This window comes from Athene cunicularia (genome assembly GCF_003259725.1).
Source record: "Athene cunicularia isolate RWA chromosome 2 unlocalized genomic scaffold, athCun1 chr2_part1, whole genome shotgun sequence".
Lineage (NCBI taxonomy): Eukaryota > Metazoa > Chordata > Aves > Strigiformes > Strigidae > Athene > Athene cunicularia.
The window spans coordinates 53,147,415-53,170,961 of record NW_020799095.1 but is presented as its reverse complement, the minus strand read 5'-3'; the positions used below and the strand labels follow the sequence as shown (position 1 = coordinate 53,170,961).

General features: G+C 37.3%; 1 protein-coding gene across 5 annotated transcripts in view; it reads right to left on the bottom strand.

The window, feature by feature from the left end:
• Positions 1-23,547, bottom strand: part of SLC9A3 (solute carrier family 9 member A3) — a 57,181-nt gene that overhangs the window by 5,641 nt on the left and 27,993 nt on the right. For 4 of the 5 annotated variants that reach the window (XM_026841929.1, XM_026841930.1, XM_026841933.1 and 1 more), the window contains exons 3-15: positions 18,273-18,433; positions 16,245-16,323; positions 15,278-15,455; positions 14,156-14,376; positions 12,012-12,214; positions 11,141-11,230; positions 10,080-10,150; positions 7,808-7,937; positions 4,452-4,567; positions 3,720-3,849; positions 3,012-3,188; positions 2,360-2,435; positions 645-758 (exon numbers count right to left, since the gene is read on the bottom strand). In XM_026841929.1, the coding sequence (XP_026697730.1) occupies positions 645-758; positions 2,360-2,435; positions 3,012-3,188; positions 3,720-3,849; positions 4,452-4,567; positions 7,808-7,937; positions 10,080-10,150; positions 11,141-11,230; positions 12,012-12,214; positions 14,156-14,376; positions 15,278-15,455; positions 16,245-16,323; positions 18,273-18,433 (1,746 nt within the window). The remainder of the gene's footprint in view (positions 1-644; positions 759-2,359; positions 2,436-3,011; positions 3,189-3,719; positions 3,850-4,451; positions 4,568-7,807; positions 7,938-10,079; positions 10,151-11,140; positions 11,231-12,011; positions 12,215-14,155; positions 14,377-15,277; positions 15,456-16,244; positions 16,324-18,272; positions 18,434-23,547) is intronic. The other variant, XM_026841931.1, reaches the window with a different exon arrangement.

Here is a 23,547-nt window from a genome sequence, read left to right as displayed (position 1 = left end):
TATGCACCATGTTACATATGAAGTATACAGTGGCATGCTGAAAATTCAAATACAAGAGTGCTGAAGAAAAATACTAAATTTTAAAACTTTATAAATCAAATCTTATAATTTCTGTTATATATAGTGATACACTTTCAATCTGATATTTTAGAGCCTTTCAGGGCTGGAAATCAAGTCCAATTAATGTTTGAGGAATGCTGCAGATCTGCTCTTTTCAGTGACTTCTATTGGCCTGTAAGGATGTGGAGGAGTTGTGAATTTAAGAGGAGAAATCCTGCCTGAAAGAAGAAGCATGAAAGTTATCACAACAAAGTGTTTCAAATCAAAGTAGAAAACAGTTCCAAAGAATCAGTATTGACTGGTCTGTGAGGTAGGACAACTCTAAAATAACTTTTTCTGTTGCTAGAAATAATTAGTGGATTTTTGTCTGGTTTAGGCAGTCATGTCCACAACTTCTATCAGGAGCAAATCTGAAGCTCTCTATGCCTCCAGATATCCAAAACTTGTTATCTGTTAATGTTATAATAACCAAACATATTTTCTAATAAAATACATCAAAACAAAACAAAAAAACACAAGCTAGTTTTTTTTCTTTTTAACATTTGAAAAAAACCACAATCTCTGTAGGTAATTAATATTTTTACCAGTAGGAGTATCTGTGAAATTTTGCTTCGTCACGTTAGCAAGGAAGTCAACTCCTTTGCCTAGATGCAAAGTTTCATAATCATTATTTTCTTCTGATTCAGAAAACTCCAAATCTGGAAAAAAAAAAAAAAAGTCCAATTTGATTAGAGATTTGTATCAGTTCTGATAGAAAGTGCTATTGTAAGTTGTTTTGATGCTAACATAGTTATCAAAGATGCATCTTTAACGGGATCTAGATAAGGGCATAATTTAATCATCAGTTGTAGCACTGAAATTTGAATGTGAATGCATGTAGAGATTGCAGCTTAGCTAACAATTACATCAAGAAACTCAACAGATTTCCAGCTTGCATTATTATCTGGTGCTATGATAGTGAGAGATTTCACAGTCTGGCTAAGCTTTTGGCTAACAGAATTGTCTGCTTTCCTGGGACTGAATCAAACCAACCCATGACATGGCACCAGCTGCTGCTGTGGTTTGTGTCTTAAATGCTCATGTGTTGAGTTGACAAATGTCGTCCCATTACAATGTCCATTCACTGCATTTTCATAATTTGAAAGAGGTCAGCATTAGTATCCTGGCTGATTTCAAAGCTTGTGAGATCATTGCTACTTCTATTGCAGTAGAATCAATTTTTCAACAGCTGCTAAACCTCTTACTGTCTTCCAATGAGGCACTTTTTTTAAAAATAAGTAGAGGATGACATTTATACATAGTGTTCTTTAATAAGACAGCATTGAGTAACCCACTTAAAAGTATTCAGAAAGCTGTTCCCATGCAGAAAGGTTCTAGAATATACTTATTCAGCCAGCCTTTATTGCCCCTGTCAGTCAAAGTAAAACAATGCACAGGAAATGATTCAAAGAACATACATTAAAAAAAAATATTTTTGCTTGGAGCTACTGAGAAAAGATTAATTCCTCTCTACTTCAATTCTCATAAATACACATAGTATTTTATAATTACATAACAGAAGTATTAGCATCCATCACATCTTGCTATGACTGACATCAATGCCAAAAGATGGCTAAAACATGAGATGAAAGAATTTGGGTCTTTACATGCAAAATCCACTTTTGCTAGGGATGCTCCCCCTAGGCCAGTCAGCTTTAGATTACACTTTCAAGGCTGACCTGTGTTCATGAAGGGTGAGTCAGTGCTGAAACTGGCCTCTGACTATGTCTTCCTTTCAAAGCTACACTCTCCTTGAGTTCTAACATGCTTGCTTAATGTCAACGCTGATTCAAACCTTTCTAAACAAATGGACCTTAACTCAGATCAGAATGTCATCTCAACTACTGAATTTTATATGGCATGGTGTTGTGGGCAGACATATCCTGCTGTGATGAAAGAGAAAAAAGTTAGTAAAAGGTGCTCTATGCAGCTTATCCAAAAGGAAGCTGAAAGTTCATCTACATTGTAGGCACCGCATTGTTTTGTTTTCAAAATTGAAATGTGCTGATTCTAAAATGCGAGTAAAGGCGAATTAAAATTTGGTTTGTCATCCAGCTGCCTAGAAAAACAACTTCTAAATCACTGAGACACTGCATTTAAGCATGGAGTAGATCCCCACTCCGAGTTCTGAATTATGACTAGAAGTCCCTTTTTAATAACAGCTTCATTGTTGCATATCATTAAATTTTTCAGTGATGCTTTACTGACAATATAGCTGGTAAAATGCAATTAATGAAACCAGTCTAAGAGTCTTTTTTACCTTTTTCCTTCAAAGTAAAATCTTGTACTGGATTTTCTGAAGGTATTTTTCCATTTGGTATGACGCTGCTGTTTCGCTGAAAAAAAACCCAAACAAGGTTACCAAAAACGCTACCATCATCAGCTAGCAACGTCAGTATCATCCTTTGCAATCACAAGTTCAGCAGCCTAACCCTAAAATCTCTTGTAATCTTTGCTTGAGACTCAATATTGATGTCATTATTTTCCTCCCTACACTCATACTCACTACAGGAAAATAAGACAACTTTGGCTTTGTATGTTATACAACCCCTCTTAGTTTCATGCAAATTTTGTGGAATGCTCTATGCTGTCCTGCTACCCTGCTATATCTACCCTGCAAAATCTTCCCACAGTGTGGTAGCTTGGCTCAAGGTCTGTTGTTTTTCAAGTGATCAAAAATCTCTCACCCAGAAGTAAGGTCCCAAAGCATAGAGAAAAGCAGCATGTGAGAAGATGCCCCTTGAGTTATCTCATGGTTTAAGCTCTTCTTGCTTAGGCCCTTTAAGTTCATGAAGTTCTATAGGGCAGATATAAATGCAAGACATAGAACCTTTCAGAGTTCTCCCTGCCCTCCCCACCTCTTTAGTTTGTATAATAGGTGGCTACATCTGGGCCCTTTGAAAGCATTTTACCCTTTTTTGGCCCCGGTCCCGCTTGTGGATTTTATTGAGCTTCTTGGAATGGTTTATTCCTAGTTTGGTACTCTTGAAAGATTCTAAGCGCTTCCTCATTGTCCTATGGAAGATCTCCTTGTCTTGTTTCTCATCTTCATTGTGCATGATCTCATGTCGACTGTACAGGTGTTTGTGCTGTGGCCAGGAAGGGAAGACAATATTAATTTATTTAGAAATATACAGCTGGAAGCACTGAATCAATCCATTCAATCACTGTCATGCAATGTAGACAACTCCACAAAAAAGAATTAATCAAAGACTAATCTGAAGATATTAATGAAACTCCTATTTTTCTTTCTCTTTCTTCACCATGAAACAGGTGTTTGTCCAGGAATTTTAAGAACATAAGAGCGACTGTCATTCAAAGTAAGCCTCTCGCTGTAAGTGTCTAAATCACTTCAGCTGATACACTCCATTTAATCCTGCTTCAGAACCTGTATTAGACCCAGTTCTGCATTCCACTGGCCTTACTAAAATCAAAGGCACTACTTCTGTTAAAGAGGTATATTCATAAATGAGAAAGAATGTAGAAAGAGCCTATCTTCCTCAAGGGTGTAGTTTTTGCAGATGGGTTCTTTCCTTTTGAGTTTCACTCTCAAGGTTTGGTCCCTAATATCTCCTAGTTTTAGATTAGAAAACAGTCCAATGCTAGCCTTATGTTCTCACCTCCTGCCTGGGTTTATACAGGTACTGTTGTAGGGTATGATGAGCGACTGTGTCTTCTGTGTCCCGGATACTTTTCCTCCTCTGCTCTAAAGCTTGCATGTCAAGGCAAACTGGTCCAGCTTTTTCTCTTCTGAAGAATAAAATATACAAACATCAGTTTTAAAAAGCAGTCATTGCTGAAGAGGATGAAAAAACAGGAAAATGGGGAACAAGATGAAGAAATGAAGTTTAAAAAAAAAAAAAAAAAGGTCAAAATCGGCTAAATGAAAATGAGTGATTAAATACCTATCGGGAAATGTGAAAACATTATTGGTTTTTGTCTTTCAGGTGGGTGTAGCATTAATTTCTCTGTTTACATGACACAGAGTCTGTTCAGTGAAAGAGTTAAGGAAGGAGCAATATTTTCCTTTACTTTTTCTGGAGCAGACACAGAAATGGCATTTAGCCCTGTCTACAACAGTTGGTGAACAAAAGGCACATGAGTTGTTTCATGTGTATGTCTCTTTCATCTTACCAGCCTTTACTGCAAAAATTTGTGTGTAAAATGCAACAATATAACTGTATGTATACCCATTTTATGTAGGAGAAAAGATTGGCTGAAGTTCAAAAAAGTAGTGAATGAAGTCCCTGTAACTTGCATTTTTCAAAATTTGTGACACTGTTTCCATTTCTCCACATATAACATTAAAAACCCCACAAAACTGCACCCCCCTATCAGTCCACATTACTTACAGTAAATAAGAGACAGAGCTTTCCACAGTACTCGGACGTGGTGTGCTGAAATCCACATTTACCATGTTGTCTGTACTTGGAGAACGTATAAATGCCAAGGAACCTCTACGTTCTCCCTGGCCAGAAGGAAACAAGACACATTACAGCTGTAAACACCTAGGGCAAAATGTGTTTCAGAAAAGGCAGATCATTTGTGAGGCTGCTGTATGCAAATGGCACAAGAAGCAGGGTCGAAGTTGTATTTAGGTAACTAATACAAACAATTTTTGGGTTTTTTTATGGTTTCTTTACATTGAGTGATGTTATCCCAATGAACAAAGCTAGGAGAAAAACTATCCCATTCTTGTAAATTGATTTTAAGGAGGTGAGTGATTCCTTAGGCCTCAATCTATTTGCAAATTATACTTTTGCACTTTTGCAGTCTAACTCTTTTCTCTTCACAGACCCTTTCAGGAATGGACTTTTTACTTTGTACCACACTGTAAATCAAGTACATAGGGATATCTATGCAGATTTTTATGACTCAACACATTACTGCCTTAACAGTAGTGACTGGAAGACAGTCTACAGACTGCAGACAGACTGGAAGCATCAAATGTTAAGTGGTGGTAGAAGTCTGCAAGACTATTTGAAAGAGGTTACAGCATTAAGAGATGAGATACCGAAGAGATGAGATTTGCCTTCAGTTCTAAAACTAGTGAAACAGAAGTGAATTGCTGGAAAAACTCAGATTTATGTCTTCACAGTTTCCCCCACTGCTTGCATAATCTCTCGTTTAGGTGAAAGGTAGCTGTTGAGCGACATCGTGGTTACATAGGCTGAACCCATCAGTGGGTTTGAATTACAACAGAGAGAAATCACATACCAGGTCTCTACACTTTAAACTGTAATAAAGAATATACCAAGAAAAAACATCTCCCTTGAGGAATATTGAAAGAGAGTTTATCTACATATCTCCAACTTTAACTGTATTTTGTCCCCTTTACATTTTTATATTCATAGAGCAAATCAAATGTTTCCTTTTACTGTGGTAGCCCACATACATGTTACAGCAGTATGTGTTGCAACGATCAGGTCTGTTGCATTAAGAAGTACACTCTGGCCTCTTCAGGTAGAAAACTTAAGAGAAAAAAAGTAAATTTGGGGCCAGCATCATCCTATCCATTTTCTTAAGTGCCTCTCATTTTCTTTTCAAATCCAGTTCAATACATACATCATACCATATCAGTGGAGGAATTTTAGACAGGAGAAGTTCCAAACTGTATTTTAAATCGCTTCTGTTCCCTTGCTCTGGATTATTTTAATTTTGCCTGGCTTACACTCTCCCCTCTCAACTGTAAGGAATTTATTTAGGTTTAGACTGAACTCTCTCAAGCTCTTGTTTATTGTACAGATGCAGCATAACAGCAGAGCTTGAAAAAGAAAGAAGTATAAAATAGTTTTTAAATGCCTCAGTTTCTTGCAGGTGAGAAGAGAGTGAGTAGCTGGGGAAGGCAGATCTTTACTCCTTCTGGAAGAAATGGCTTCAATTTCAATGTCAGCTTGTAATTCACAGATATTTGGCTCAAAGACATATTTCAGAAGTGAAGGAAAAGTTGTTAAAGCAGTGTATCACTGAAGCAAATGTTAACGTGAGAAAGGCAGAATGACTTTAGTATTTACAACTCATGACTAATCAGGCATATTAATATAACTAATTTCCACTGGAAGAAACCATGTTGCCAATCTTTTGTAGAAATTGGAGAGTTTTTAATTTATTACTATCAGCTAATAGAAATTTGCCAATAGACTTTGCAAGACACAATATACACAAATAGTATTTGGAATAGGGTAGCAAAAGTCAGTTTCATTGTGTTATAAACTACACTAAGGTATAATGAAAAAGCTAACCCAAAAAATTAGTATTCTAACTTAATCTGATGCTACTATATGGGATTCAAGACATTATTGGGTAAAGATTCTGGGGCTAAAACTTCACAGCTTAGTGATCTGCACAGCCCTTTGCATCTGTTAAAGAGAAAACATACTGTAACAAATCTACTGAACAGATTCAACAGTGAATCTGAACATGAATCTCATGCTCATCAACATCAAAGTTATTATCAAACTTTCTTCCTCTGAGGTGTGACCCAGAAAGTACCACAAGAAGGAAAATTAGTTCTTGAGCTCAAATGGTCTGAAAACTGAGTGGGTAACTTACAAAATCTCTAAAGGAAGTATTTACTTATCTTGTAAACCACTCCCTATTTTTCACACTAACATAATTTCTGAATTTCATCTTATTTTCTGAATTCAGTCTTTGAAATTCCAATTTCACTGGAAGAAGTCTGTCTGGCTACAGCTCATTTTCAAAAAAAGAAAAGAGATTAGTAGTAGTAGTAGTAGTAGTAGTAGTAGTAGTAGTAGTAGTAGTAGTAGTAGTATCATCAGTTGTAATAATAGTGTTTGTTTTAATTAAATAAATTAACTAGTATGTCACCTAGCTGTGAAAAAGAGTTCACTTGGAGACCACAGGTGTAGATAATCACTTCAAAGATCACTGCTTGAAATATTCCATTTTAAAATATCCTCTACACCGTATGAATACTGCACATTTATGGTGATTTGAACTAAGGTGGCCAGTTTCATACTGAAGAAGATAAGGAATTCTTACACAATCTATTAACATCGCTTCAGTCTGGGAATGGTGCTCCTGCAGAAGACCAGTAACTTCCTTCCATTCTGTAACTTTAAAACTTTCTCTTGTTGCAAGTCTTAAGCTTCTCTAACTTCACAGTTCTGTGATTCTGTAGTATCACTTTAACCCGAATTTTTGACGTGTGGATGTTATGATTCCATTGAATTAAAGTTACCCTTCCCAGTTTTTGTGTATTACTGTGATCTGGCAAAATTAGATTACAGCAGTCCACTACTTTGGTCATATATCCACACCATTTGGAAGTGAGCTCCTTCAAATCAGAGTTATCATCACAGAGAACCACTGTTCTGCAGGAGCCAGACTCTGTTGACACCTTTAGAAAGACAGCAGTTTGCCTGATTCCTTTGAATTACAGTATTTTTTCATGCAATTAATATAGAAACAAAGTTACTCTGTAAAATCCAACACTGACATTAGAACAACATACTCATACTTGGGGATCAGGAATAATACCAGGAACTACAGCCAATCAAACAGGTGATATTGAGATTCAAAACACATTTAGGAAAAAAAAAAAAAAAAGAAAACAGAGTAGAAATTTAAATAGTTTTCTTTTAGACATCTCCTGCAATATATCAAGTTTCATATAAATTAAAAACAAAAAACAAAACCAAAACTCAAATGATGCTACAATATGTCAACAAGTGTTCATAAGTACCTCAGCCACATAGCTAATTGCATCCTTCAAGTTGAGTTCATGGAAAACATTAAGGATCTGGTCTCTTGATTTTTGAGCAGACCTTCTCATCAGTACTTTACTGAGGAATTTCCTATCAAAATTGGACCACCTGATAATTTAAACAAACTGTGTTAATGGCAACAAGCAATTTTAGTTTCACAGCATTTTTAGTTTGGCATATAGGATATTTTTGTAAGCTAAGCACTTTTAAAAAAATGGTGAACATAGCAATGTGAGGGATTTGCTTTCTGCAGCTTTTCAAATTAGCATTTAAAGAAAGTTAAGGAAAAGCCTGCTACAGAGTTATGCAGCTGTCACAGAGCATTAATAGGTTCACTTACCAAACACTGCTACAACAGAAAGAGTGCTGTTATTACAGTATCCCATTTCAGAGTTACTAGGACATTTTATACTTGGGGAGATCATGCTATCTTATTTTTCCACTTCTGATTACGCAGTTATATTTAATAGCTTCATTCTAAAAGTTTAATTTGCTTTCCTCCTTTGGAAGGGAATCTGCTTTTCCCCAGCTGTACTGGAGGACAGCCAACCTAGAAAATCAGTTCACAACAGTGCCCTTCCAAAAACACTTACAGAGGGCCTTGTTTATGCCACTTATGTACTCTAGGGGATAGAATTTATGTGTATCTTCTGTAATTCATGCTTCCTAGCTTGTCTGATAGTAGGATACCTTCCATTTCATATTTGCTCCAGAAGATAAAGGCTGCTTTACTTTCATCTATCTTCCTCAAGATTTTCTCTAAAGCTCATGAAGCAACTCTGGAGACTACTATTCAAAGTGATTCTACCCATCTTGCCCAATGGCTATTTTGAGTTTACAACTTTTTATTCAGACAGCTGAAACCTTTTTGTTGTTAAACATTATTCATAGAATTGGTAACTATGCCTCTTCTCTAGCCAGAACATCTGACAAGCAGTCTCTAATTCAGGCTGCCACACCTGAGCACATCGCTGACAATACCAGGGGCTGACACATCTTTGAGGAAGCAGCACTTTCATTCACATATATATAGTCCAAAAGAAGCACACTTAAGGTAGTCTTGTTCAAAATCCATTAGTCATCAAGCCACACACCTGTGAATCTACACTAAGCTACTCCTTCTCTTGTTACTCAGGGAGATTACTTTCTGACATCTAGGAAGTCAAACTCTACTCTGCCACTTTAAAAATATTTAGCTTCATCTTCAAGACAGTATTTCAGAACTGGGGATGCATTCCCCTGCATTATAGCCTACTGAAATTCATTCCCAAAAACTAGACTAAAAATTTAGACCAAAAGAAGGAGGATGTTCTTTTTGGGATGCCACAGGAAAATTCTCCACTGCATAAATGAACAAAGAGCAAAAGGAAAGGAATGACTGTCCCTATACCTGTGTACAGACAGGTGAGCAATTCTGCTTGAGCTCAAATATAATCTAGCTCCAGCCGAGGAGCTGTATAGTTATATGAGCATAATACTAAACCTCAGCTAATGTACTCAGCTTCTTAGCAAGGGGTAGGGGAGTGCTCTGCAGAAAGTTAACACAACCACACTGGACTGGAATTTGGATTGGAATTGACACGTTGCGTTAGCAAGACATTAGCAGGTCAGAAGCATGCCTTTCTGAACCTGTGAAATGACCTAACTCCAGGGAGAGAACTGCCTGACCTTAAATAACATTGTTAAAGATGTTCACATTTAATGTCTTTTTTTCCCATTCATTCATCTAGATTATGGAGGTCTGACCATCACAATAGTAAATCTTCATGTGTAACTTTAAAGAAAATGGTGTCTATATCTTTCAGCTGAGTAATTTTTGCTTCTCTCAAGATTACCGCTGAAAATAACCTTTGTATAAATAGGATAAGCAACTAGCACAGTCATGGATGAGTTTTTTTAGTATCTCCACACACAAATAATGTTCATGAAATGGAGTATTACATTAACATTTTAGGTTAATTCTTGAGCAAATGGCCAGTTCTCAAACCTCAAGAGAAGCTGGTCCCTGGATATGAACTAAGGCATTTGCAAAGGCCTAATCTGAGCTATGGAAGAAAAAGAAGATTCAAGTTGTAGGGGAGAAAAATAAACTATTTTTACATTTGCTATATTTCCAGTACTTTCAGTATATAGGCTTTTAAACTACATTTGGCATCCTTGTTGTCCCTAAATTCACAGGCTTAAAAAGTCGTAATTCACATATAAGATATCCTAGCAGTATTTCAACATTCCAAGTTAGTTACTACTTACTTGTCTCTCAGATAATTATGTCCTATTTGTCCAGAAATATCTTCTATAGCAGAAAGAATGTGATCAAAGGCCTAGGAAAGTGGAAGTGGAATTAATATCTTTATAGAAATGAAAGGTATCATTAGAAAATAGCTCAACTTATGTCAGGTGACTATGCAGAAAAATGTTATTGCTGCTAAGCAGAATTTTTTCCCGTTTACAGAAATATTACCCACTATATGCTTTTCTTCAAAGGTCCTGAGCTCTCTAACCAGTTCTCTACAAATTCACTAACTGTTCTTGAATTACAAGGGTCTCAGCAATAAGGTACTTAAGACCCCTTTTTAACATTCAGTTTTAAGACTGTCTTTATCGACTCGTTTTACCATCTCCATTTCGTACCTATGAAGTACATCAGCCACTATTAGTATCGGTGATTAAATCAGTTGAAAAATTTCTCTAGTGTTTCTTTAGACATGTCAGGAATCCATACTTCCCTCACAATAGAAGTAGGCACCATTCTTTTGATATCTAGGGCAAAATCCTATGCTGGGTATATTAGACAGCTGATAGAAATTCTGAGGTTTATAACTCTTGATGCAAACCAAGGCAGCTGCAGGTGGAATTTGTTCTTTTTCTGTATATGGTTGTTGACATTTCACTCTGTAACATTGGAGTGATTACTGCAGAATATACAGTATGCTGCATTTAGAACAACATGGGTGATACAGATTATTCCTGAATATAATATTAATTATTGCCTCAGAAGATATCTGACATGGAGGTGGAGAAAATGATATCATAAGTTGCCTCCCTCCTTCTCCCTAAGAACAGAGAGTGCTCCCTCTCTCTGAAGTCTGCAATTTATACCGTTCTAGGAGCACTGTGCCTCCTGACACAACATCTGCTAGAATATTCTAGGAAAGAACTCAAGACAAAGACAAATTACAGATAACTTTTGAAATGTTTGAAGGATTTTGCACTTGAAATTTGATTCTCCCCTACCTGCCAAAATGAAATTTTCTCTAATATGTTTTTTTCTTTTCTCTAAAGCACCATAGTTTTGTTTAAAAATATCTTACTCTGCCATGTAGTTTCTCATTCAGTTTTGGCTCTCTGTGTTCAGTTTTCTTCACTTTCAGCCATTGTACCAAAGGCTTGATAGTCAGCCCCTAAAGATTGAAACATTATAATAAATACATAGGAATTATCTATGACTATCCTCCAGCTGGACATTGTTAAAGAGAAATAGAGCACTTTTGTGTGCTATATGGTGATTCTTATACTTCCTCTGTCCCCTATAGAAGATAAAATAGTGTAGTACCCTCAGCTCCTGAGGGCTGAGAGCTTTGAAAAGACACCAACTACTGGGAAAATATATCTTCTATAAGAAAAATATGGTAGTGTTTCCTGTACCATTGAATGTGGTATTTTCTGCACATATCAGGACTTTGTTATCACAATTAAACTTTCTATAATAAATTATTCACTGACATATCTCCATTTAAATTAATGTGGGGTTTTTTCACTCAGAAAGTACTGTTTTGTTTGTATGATAAATTCTTTCTTGTCCCACTGCTTACTGTTATATTTTAAAACAAAGACTTGGGCTCAGGTAGATCAACTTAATGACTGTATTTGCCCATATAAAGGACTGTTCCCTATAGTTATTCACATGAGGTGAAGGATGTTTAATCAGATATTAACTTGAGCACTATTAATACCAAGCAGCTAAGACTGAACATTTTTTAGCACACAGGAAATTGTGTTTTGTCCCTTGTGGTGTCATATGAAAACATAAAATAGGATCTTTGTTACTAAAATTACAAATTCAATTATGCTTTCAGTTCAGTGAAACAATATGCAACCTTCAGCTGAGAACTGCTTTAAGCATTTGGTACTTTTGGGGGACTCCTTCTCCTTGCGAGAAGCATGCTTAGGAAGTTGAATTACCTGGAAAATAACAGTAAAAAATACAACAATGATAGTTGTGCTGACAAACAGGTTTTTCTCATGCACTTTGTCCTTATCCAGAAGTGCAACCAGAGCAAAAGCAACTGCTCCACGTAGTCCACCATATGACATCACCACCTGGTCTATTATCTCCAGCTGGACCATTCTGTAGTGGTTAAGAATCCATGTCTGTAAAACTACACCTATAAAAAACAAATGCCAACATGTCTAGAAACATCCTCATGAAACATCAATATCCCAACCATGTGTAAAAGAAACGGTACCACCAGTCTGCTTTCGTAACAAATTCTCCACACCATCTACTTTTCCCTCTGTATTGCTATGCTGCCAAGGAGGGCAGGTCTACTTGGTACCTTTTCCTTTACATTTAGCCAAAGGAATCCTATGAAGCTTCTTCTGTGAGACAGCAGCTCTGCTGAGAGTGCTGCCCTCTGGCATAAGCAGTACAGGTGAAATTCTGCTGTGTGCTGACCTTTGAAATTTGCAGTTGAGAAAGAGCAGAATTTCTAGCACCATAGCCAGTGATATGCACAGGTTCTTTCAACAGAAGGAGAAAATGGTTGAAACAGTGTTGTCTTAGGGAATACATGTGGTACTCTTTACAAGTCACTAAAAATTATATTTATGTCATTGTCTTATGGAGGGTTGTGCAGTTATGCTAACACTGTCTTCAGGCCACCAGTTTAGATGATGCCTACTGTAGAACTAAAGCTCTAGAAATCACGACATCTTCCAGAGCTCCCACCATGCATAAGGAAAACAGCTTCATCGCTCCTGAGAGTGGCACAACATGTGTGTCCCACTGCACCAAGCCAGGACTATTAGCCAGTGCAAAAGAATTCTTTTTAGAGAACTTTGAACTTGTGCTAAGGGAAGTGTCTTGTGTATATCACTGTAAGCAAGGACTCTGGTGGAGGGGACCTTGAAATCTAATTCATGCCACCAACCTGACTCCTCCAAGGGTATAAGAGCTGCAATTACATAAGGCCCAATATTATCAGGTCTCTAGTAATTTATCAGTGTCTAAGCTCAATTATACTTTAATGGATGCATATTGTTATTGCTGAATATCTACTATTTATTGATCAAACTTATTACAGGATTATTAACCACTCATTCCAGGAATAAAAGTGACAACTGAAAACTTGTTTAAACACTGCATGCACCTCAGCGATTACTAAGAGGTGGCTAAATGAACAATGGCTGCAGACTGTTTAGAAAGGAGGACATGGAGCTAGGCCCTTCATTCAACCCAGGAATCTCTAGACCAGAATAATACAGTGTCTAGGAAAACTGCCAGCCAGATAGATGCCTTACCTTTTACTTGAATTTAATCCAAGACAAACAGGTAAATAAACATATTTAATTTATTCTCAGATGTAAGTACATACACCAAATCACTCTAGAAGTATTTAATTCTATGCCTTTTTTTCAATTTTAGCCTCTTTGCTATTTCACAAAACAGTTAAATAGTAGAACTACATAGTTGGGCAAATTGTCATTGGTATTTTGAAATGTTTGCAGACATTTAAGCCCAGTAAATTGACAGTAGGTAATCCCTACTTGCCACAATCTTATTTACTCAGTTTTTCACCAGTCCCTGAGAATTATTTCTTAAGCCAATGAACCTGCAGTGTAATTATGTACGGTCTTACATCACTGTGTGTCTCAAACCTGAAGTCAACCATAAAATTAGCTTAAGACAATCTCTTTATTACCAAATTGAAAGAGCTGAAGGAAAGAGATGGCTGACAGGACTCACATCTTTTGTTAGGATAAAAGCTAAAGAACAAAGTCCTTTTCTCTGGGAGATTTTGCCAATACCATGTGCTGGGTCTACAAAGGTTAGCCACTGGGTGATTCATGTTAACTGCTGGCCTAGTCATATCCTCACATGTCATCAAAAGGGAAATCCTACGATATTTTCAGCATATGATAAAGCTTACTGTAGAGACTCTACCCTCCTACCGCAAAACCAACCATAAATTCAACCATAAACCATAAATTGAATATTTTAAAAGGAACAAGTCTAAAACTCCAAATTCTGTTTTGGTTTTTTTTAGAAGAATATGTGATTGCATTAACAATACAGTGAAAGGACAGGAAGAAGATCATTCCCTTACCAATTACTCTATATACCGAGATGAAGACCAGAGTCAACAGAATAAAAGCTGTATTCCAAGTCCAGATGTCTGGATTTACAGCTGAAATTCCCAGGAACATGAAGATAATAGTTTCTGCTCCACTGGCCATCATTTTCATGGTATATCTGACAGTTGTAGAAGATTGTTCAGATATGTTAGCCTTGACGTATTTCTGACAGCAGATGCCACAGAAAGTTATCCTAGGGGGAAAAAAAAAAAAAACAAAACAAAAAAAAAAAACAGCAATTGTTCAGAAAATATTTGTTGTAACATTTAATATTATTTCCATCTGTCTGTCACATAGTGATAAAAACCCACCATTAATTCCTAAGAAAAAAATACACTCAGGAGCCATTGTGGAGTCTAATCAAGGTAAAAAGCATATCTCAAACATTCATCCTGAGGTGACCCCAAGATGTCTGAAGACAGCATTTCATTAGATAGTAACGGACCTTAATTGTCATCAGGTTACCATACAGCTTTACATGCAAAATTTTAAATCAAGTTTACATTAGCCATAAACTAATGATTTTCTGTCAGTAAGATTTTCAGATCTGGGATATACTCACTGTAGCATCTACAAACATAACAAGTAAAACTGAGGAGAAAGATATGCCAAGGATCAATGGATACTAAAAGACAGACAACAGAGCTATTCAAAACCAAAACAGGCAAGATTTAAGCAAACCTTAACAAGCCAGTCAAGACAGTGAGAGCAGCAAATAATAGATATACACATCATGCCTTAGAAAAATACTGGTTTAATTACAAATAATAAGGAAAGATGTCAATACAAATGGACAACTGTTAGTTATTGAATATTATTAATCACAAAGAGGAAAGAATCAAGTCTGTATTTTGCAAAGGAAGTTCTCGTGTTGCACAGCAGATACTGGGAAACTTGCAGTCCTTTTCAAGGCTGAATGACAGTGTTTGCAAACTATAATCTACTGCAGTGTGAAGATATTAATATTCAGCATAAGCTTCATGAGTGCCATATTCTATATTTGTCCTATATAATTTAGGTCTTTCTTTTCAATGTTTTTAAAAACCATAATCCCTTCTCAGTCCCTTCACAGGCAATAATAAAAAGAGACTTACGCAAGGATAGCAGAAAGAGAAAGCATCTCTGCTGTGAGGTAGGACAGGTAGGATATGATGAACACAAATCCAGGTTCAATGATTCTCACATGTTTGGTGAAACGACTGACCAATGAGAGCAGAAATGCAAAGAAAATGCCAACCAGTGTCCCACCTAGGCTTACCACAAAGAATGACACTGAAAAACAAAACCAAACACAGTTTACACAGTAGAAATATAACAGTTTGAACTAGTTCTCTTCTACTGTATGGCCAGCAAATCAGAGACAATTTTGGAGGACACATCGAAAACTATTACTAACATGCAACAACATGAATTGCTTTTGAGCACTTCATATATGAATGAAGCATTCTGTAGAAAAAACAAGGTTACTTTCTGTTAAGCATGACAATTTTAGTCTTATTCAAAACCCACTACATTTCTTTCCCATGTTCTGTAAACAAATGCATTCTCAAAACCAAATTATAGAATATACAAAAGTCACTGTTAAAATATTGATTTGTAAGATAATGTAGTATCATGTCATGCCTGGAATGGGAAATAATAACTGAATTTTTAGTTAAATAACATTTCTTGATAGTCACTGGCAAACATTACTTGATGGCAATCAGTGATAAGGAGTGAGAATGCCTACCTCAACTTTCCTGGAATGGAGGGAGAGCATAGGCTGAAATTAAGGACATGTTATAAAATAGAAAGAAAACATGTATAGCTGTCAAGTTTGGTGGTTTCAACAGCTGAACTCCACATCTGTTAAGCCTCTTCAGAAGAAAACAGATCTGATTTTCACAAATATTCACTTATTTATTTTCTTAAGATATTTTTCTATGCCACAGGAGTGTGGGAATATGAGTGACAAGGGAAAGGGCTGAAAATTAACAGTTACTGATAGCATAATAATAATATTTTGTTTAAAAGTCTGCATATGTACATCAGTGATGTGATATGGAATTCAATTCTACGTACCTATGCCTTTGGCACATTCAGTCCCCGTCACACTGTCTTGACCTATTGTAACAAAAGATTCAAACACATTGTACAGCACCTGAAAAGAAAAGTAGAGTAACTTCATATTTGTTCCTGAATTAAGCCTATTAAAGTAATCTCATTATGGGCCCCAACTTTATGATTTCTGAAATTATGTATGACTGAGGGAAATTCTGTGTGGAGGGAGATTTTGCAGATTTTTTAATTTTTCAGAATGGAAAGAGTGCAGTAGAAAAAGAAGAAACAAAAAGTTTTAAAAGAACAACTTTCCATTTCTCATTTCAATATGATTCCTATCTATAAGAAGCACTATTACATCTAGATGTGTTTTCTAAAGAACTTCTCCCTCTAAAACCCATGTATTTAGCAGATTTATTTAATCACCTGTATAAAATAAATAAGAAAATAAGATAATTATAAGAATGCTAATATTAAGATACTGGATTGAAATAGGTTGAATATACATAAAATAAATTGAACATAAAAGAGAATAAACTATAATAATTGTACTAAAGCTTTTAAAATAATTGACTAACAGTGAAAGTGCTGAAAGTGAAGAATTCATCTTATCCATATCCCTGTGTAAGGAGGTTTGTGTGAGCATCATTCTTGACACATGCCCATCTGATCTATTCTTAATTTCTCCAGCGATGGAGGAGAAATTTACAATGGCTTTCTCAGCTTTTCTTGTTGCAGCTAAGCTTCTTAGTTCTTATATTTACCTCAGTCATGGCATACAGGTTACTTTGTTCTGTAACAGTAGTCTTTCACATATTTACATTTAAAGAATGCTACATCATCCACTTTCTTCTGTCCTCCAGTCTTTAATTTTTCCAGGTAAGAATTCCAATCATTTCAAATTTTCTCATAGGCTATGCTTTCTGACTCTTGATCATGATTAATCTTCTCTTCTGGATTTTCTTCAACAATCAAACTTTCTTTTATGTGTAGAGTGAGTGTTTGAATTCATTTCACAGTAACACTCTTTTCCTTCCAAAAGCCAGTGATGCTGATACTAAAATAAACCCTTGATGAACTCAAGTATTTGTTTCTGGTAATACCCCCAAAATACTAATGAGACTGATATCTAAAGGCAATTAGGTTTCTCTGGGGACCCTAAATGGCATTTTCAAACTCATGTGAACAGTTAGGCTGCTGTCAGTGACCTTACAGTACCTTGCTGCCTTGGTTGCAAAAAAAAAGTCACTAATAGACCCTCCTTCAGAGTTATGCAATAGCAGAAATAGGAGATGATCCAAGAAGCACAGTGAAGCTCTATAAACCATTTTCATAGCATCTGTCTGCCATAGGACTTCCTGGTCCCTGCCCACTAGCACTGTACTACAAAACTACAGTATTTTCTTATGTATTTTAGTCTGAGAAAAATGTTGTGTGAAAAGTGTTTCAATCAAAATAAAAACATCAGTAGAAATCTGGGATTAAGTCTATTAAAGTCTATTAAGTTTTTATTTTCTTTCTAAATGAAAAACCCAGAAATTAACATGTTACAAAAAAAACCCAAACCAGACCAGAAACTTTCTAAAATGTCACACATTTTTTCCCAAATGGCGTCTTTGTTGTATATTTGTTTGATAAACATCTGATTGAAGTAAAAGAGAGGGAACAAGCACTTAAACACTCTCACTCTCAGTCTATATATCCGAAATGTGCGTATAACTAATAATGGAACTAATTTCAGTAAGTGATGAAAGCCTTACCTGAACAGCAAAGGCAAACAAAACATACATGCCTGAAACTTCATTTTAAATGTTGGTATGCTCATCCAACCCAGAACTGTATATTTTTATGTGACTTACAGGCTCCAAATAGCTTTCAAGCTCAAATCTTAGCAATAGTGTTTGTAAGCAAGACAGAGAACACCATAAGCTACACTACACTAGCCCGTGAGTAGATACACACAGATGATACAGTATTTCATTTAAGGCAAAACACACTTCAGAAGAAATGCTCTAGAGTTTGAGTGACTGAGACATCTAATTTACTTACCACAGTTACAGCATCATTCAGAAGTGATTCTCCAAAAACAATGATGAATAGAACTTCGTTGACATGAACTTCTTCAAACACTGCTAGAACAGCTACAGGATCCACAGCAGCAATTAAGCTTCCAAAAAGAAGGAAGTCCAGCAGTCCAGTATTCAGCTGGCCTTCAAAAACAGAGCAAAGTATAAGCAGAGACAGCTCTGTATTATCTATAGTAATGACAGACTGTGATATTGCATATAATGCATAACCCTTGAAAATAGGGATCCTAAGGTATCAGCTGGAAGGTATGATACAGAAACACAGAATGGTTTGGGTTGGAAGGGACCTTAAAGATTACCTAGTTCCACTTCCCCTGCCATGGGCAGGAACACCTTCCACTAGACCAGGTTGCTCCAAGCCCCGTCCAACCTGGCCTTGAACACTGCCAGGGAGTGGGCAGCCACAGCTTCTCTGGGCAACCTGTGCCAGTGTCTCATCACCCTCACAGAAAAGAATTTCTTCCTTATAGCTAATCTAAATCTGCCTTCCTTCAGTTTAAAACCATTACCTCTTGTCCTATCATTACACTCCTCTGATAGCGTGCGTCCCCATCTTTCCTGTCTGCCCCCTTTAAGAAGCCTTCTCTTTTCCACGCTGAACAACCCCAACTCTCTCAGCCTGTCCTCACAGGGGAGGTGCTCCAGCCCCCTGATCATCTTCATGGCCTCCTCTGGACCCACTCGAGCAGGTCCATGTCCTTCTTACAACAGGGGCCCCAGAGCTAAACACAGTACTCCAGGTGGGGTCTCATGAGTAAAGGGGGACAGTCATCTCTCTCTACCTGCTGGCCACACTCCTCTTGATGCAGCCCAGAATGCAATTGGCTTTCTGGGTTGTGAGTGCACATTGCTAGGTCACAGTCAGTTTTCCATGCACTAATAACCCCAAGTCCTTCTCTGTAGGGCTGCTCTCAATTCATTCACCCCCCATCCTGTATTTGTGTTTGAGATTGCCCTGGCCCATGTGCAGGGCCTTGCACTTGGCCTTGTTGAAGTTCGTGAGGTTGACACGGGCCCATCTCTCAAGCCCATCCAGGTCCCTCTGGATGGCACATCCCTTCCCTCCAGCAGTTGACTGCACCACACAGCTTGGCATCATCATCAAACCTGCTGAGGGTGCACTCAATCCCACTGTCCATGTCACCAACAAAGATGTTAAACAGCGCCAGACCCAATACAGACACCTACCACTCGTCACTGCTCTCCACTTGGTCACCGAGCCATTGACCACAACTATTTGAGTGTGACCATCCAGACAATTCCTTATCCACCAAGTGGTCTATCTGTCAAATCCAGGTCTCTCCAATTTGGAGACCAGAATGTCATGCAGGACAGTGTCAAATGCTTTTCAGAAGTCCGGGTAGATGATATCAGGTGTTCTTCCCTTATCCACGAACTCTGTAGCCACGTTGTAGAAGTCCCCCAAATCTGTCAGGTACGATTTGCCCTTAGTGAAGCCATGTTGGCTGTCACCAACCACGTCCTTATTTTCCATGTGCCTTAGCATAGTTTCCAGGAGTATCCACTCCATGATCTTGCTGAGCACAAAAGTGAGACTGACTGGCCTGTAGTTCCCTGGGTCTCCCTTTCTTCTCTTTTTAAAAATGGGGGTTATGTTTCTCCTTTCTAGTCATCAGGAACTTCATGGACTGCTACAACTTCTCAGATATAATGAATAGTGCTTAGACATTTCATCCACTAGTTCCCTCAGGACCTGCGGATACATCTCATCAAGTCCAATGGACTTGTGCACCTTCAGGTTCCTTAGATGGTCTCTAACCTGATCTTCTCCTACAGCAGGTGGTTCTTCATTCTCCCAGTTCCCACCTTTGTCTTCTGCATCTTGGGCAGTGTGCCTGGAGCACTTGCTGGTCAAGACTGAGGCAACAAAGTCACTGAGTACCTCAGCCTTCTCCGTATCTTGGGTAATCAGGCCTCCTGTTTCCTTCCGCAGAGGGCCCACATTTTCCCTAGTCTTTCTTTTATCAACCTACTTTTATAACCTATTGTTTAGAAACTAGTTAACAAGTTCTGCATTGTGTCACCTTGTATCCTACAAGGTTTGTTGGATCCAGCATTGGCCCATATGGATCAAAGTTGATTCTGAGAGCAGTATAGTCCTGTTCTTGTGGTAAGGCACTTGAGATAACTATTTCCAGATCTAAAACGGCTTTGTATTTGTGTGTGGTATAGGTTGTCTAACTCGAGTAAATTATCTCAGGGTAACAGAACTGAGAAGATGGTAAAAAGAATACACCAGCACTCCTGAAGTAAATATTCCAAAATACTTCATGCCACAGGCCAAATCTGACTCTTGGTCACTAAGAATTGCTACAGTGGGGCTTAATTGCATTCGGTACAGTTAAACAACACTTGTGACCTCCTTATTCAAGTAGACATTCATTGATAGATGCAGTTAATCCACTTGTTCGCAAATTATTATTCATGATGCCAATGCTAAATTGTCCTCAACTGGACCATAAAAATAGGTGAAGGACTAAAATGTACCTCAACATGTTTGTGTTGTAGCCCCTTAGAAATTTTGGCAATGATTTTAAAGGTTTTGGAACTACAAAAATTTGGTTACAAAGCAACCTTTTTTTTTTTTTAATCTTCTTTCAGTTATTAAGATTATTTTGTTCAGTTATGCAAACAGACTGAGACAAGCATCAGTATCATTTTTAAAATAACAGAAAAGGAGGAGCCACAAACATCCCTTTGCTCAGCTTCCCAAATATCTTTGAAAATTTACCCTCTTTCTGCAATCTAAAGTGGTATCCCAGTCATTTTTTTCTGGGCAACAGATTTCTGAAAGTGTAGAGAACAGGAAAATTCCCTTTGTATTCATTAATGGATGGGGGAGGAAGCAAGGTTCATTAAGAGGTGGTGAAGCCCAAAATTATGAGGAAGAGCAAAGGAATATATTGGGAGTTCATTCATTAGAACACAGTGCAGAGGCCCAAGCCCCAAATTAATAGAAAGTTCTATCAGGCATGATTTCTACAGGTGAGGGAGAAATCCATCTGATTAAATTATTTGGAAGCATGAGTCAGACAATAGCAGTCAGTAGCCTTAGCCTGTAGATCAATATTGCCTGTAAGGTACTTCCAGAACAACATCGCAACACCTCTACAAGAACTCTTATGAGATAATTTTTCAAATCCAGAATGTTTAGTGCTTGGAAGGTAATTGAAACTGAAACTAGATTCCAAATATTTTTGATACAAAATAGCATGGACATTTTTACTCAAGAGAAGGATTACATGGGCAGCCAGAGACAGGAGTAGACAACACCCTTTTGTACACAGTGGCCAGTAATCTGGGGGAGCTGCAGAAGTACATATTCTCTTAACTGCTCTCTGACATTCAGTGCATCTACAATGTTTTCCATACAGTTTATAAGGGCCTTGGTAAGGCCCTGAAAACAGAAATTTATAATTTGCACAGACCTATAAGTACTTTATATTTAAAAAAAAACAAATAGTCTTGTTCACTCTTGGACATATCAGGCTGCGAATGAGGACTAAATCTATCTATTTTAGTGTGAGAGAAGGGTTGAAGCAGTGAGCTGAAGTCTGTGCCAAAAATTCTGAGAACAGCCTTGAACCTGAATCTAAGTAATGTTTCCATCAAATGTTGTCCTTCTCTGCCATGCTTAAGGAAGGAACAAGCCCAATGACAATAACTATCAGATATCAGGGTACAATAGAACGTAAGCTTTTAAAATAAATTGGCTCGCTGAGACTGCTTATCTTTTTTATATGTTACCAATTATAATCATTGGTACATTCCTTGAAGATTTGCAAAGCTGGTGAGCAAATATTTATAGAAAGGTTAGGACACATCTATAATTCCTACAAAGCAGTGTCAAGAGGCAAGGAGTTTCTAAATCAGACTTTTATTTAGACTAGTTATATTTCCAAGTGATACATGACCACTGCTTCCTCCAGCTCACCAGAGTCTGGAATGACTAGCGGCTAGCAGTGACACCTGAGTAAGGTAAATTCGCTGAGCCCAGTCTAGACTTCTACACATACTCAACATATAGTCACTATGACCTAGATTGCACATGAAAAACTTTTCTAAGCATCAGTCACAACCACAACTATTCCACAGAGAAGTTCTGCATGTGTTAGTTCTCCAGCAGATGACGAACTGATGAGCAGTTAGGTGCAGTCAGCCAGGAAGATTTAGGATTAGATATTTCTTCTGATTCTGTGAAAGCACACTGGTGTGGCTGCTGGTTAATGGATGAGGTGCTGATCTTTTAATTTCATGTCTAGAGAAGGATTTCTTTCTAATTATAACCTTCTCTTTTTCTACTGCAAATTATAATATCTATAAGGATATTGAATGCAAAGAAAGACATGCTTTTATGTTTATTTATGTAGGAAATCTGTGTAATCCAGTTTGGATTATGCACTCCCATATTGATGGACAGTACTACAGGCTCATTCAGTGTTAAAGTTGGAAGTAATTTGCGTTTAGTTCACCTCAGTCTGTAGTGGATATATATTCCTACATTTTAATACTACTTTTAGCATTATTCACTCAAATTGTAGAAAAAGTGGGTAGAAACTAAAATATGCCATAGAACTTCAACCAGAGGCTGCTATGAACTCTTCTAGAAATTGAGTAACTCACTGTTCTCCTATCCTCAGCAAGTAACAGCAAGGCTTTTCACAAAGCGTGGTGCTCAGCTCCTGCTGACATCTTGGAGGTCAACACGATGTATTCAGTAGATTAGCAAGTATCTGTCATGTAGATATTTTCAAGTCCTACTTAGCTTTGCTGGAGAATGACATAGTTTGAATCAGGGACGGGCTTCTCTGGCCTTTTTCATAGCTGAAATTAGAACTCTAGTAGGTTATTATGTGTCTTGGTAGTAAAGACAGGTCCCCACAGTACAGCACTTAATGCGCATTCTAAACATTTAAATTCACCAGGCATGACAGTTTATTGTCTGCCTTTCTTAACGTCCCTATTTCTAGCTTGTAGAGCTTTAGCTGCGGCCTGTGGTGGGGGCTGATTCTCCTGTTTAAGCTCAAAGTTCTAGTATATACTGTCACCTAAAGTTTTGTGTAATGATGAAGCAGAACATGTAGCTATCAAACCCAGCTTTTACAGTTAGTCAAGAATTGTTTATGGATTTGGAGGAGAGCAAGAGATAAATGGGTTTTTCACTTAAAATAAAATTTTGGGGAAAAAACTTTTCCATTTCACATGTCATAAGGAGG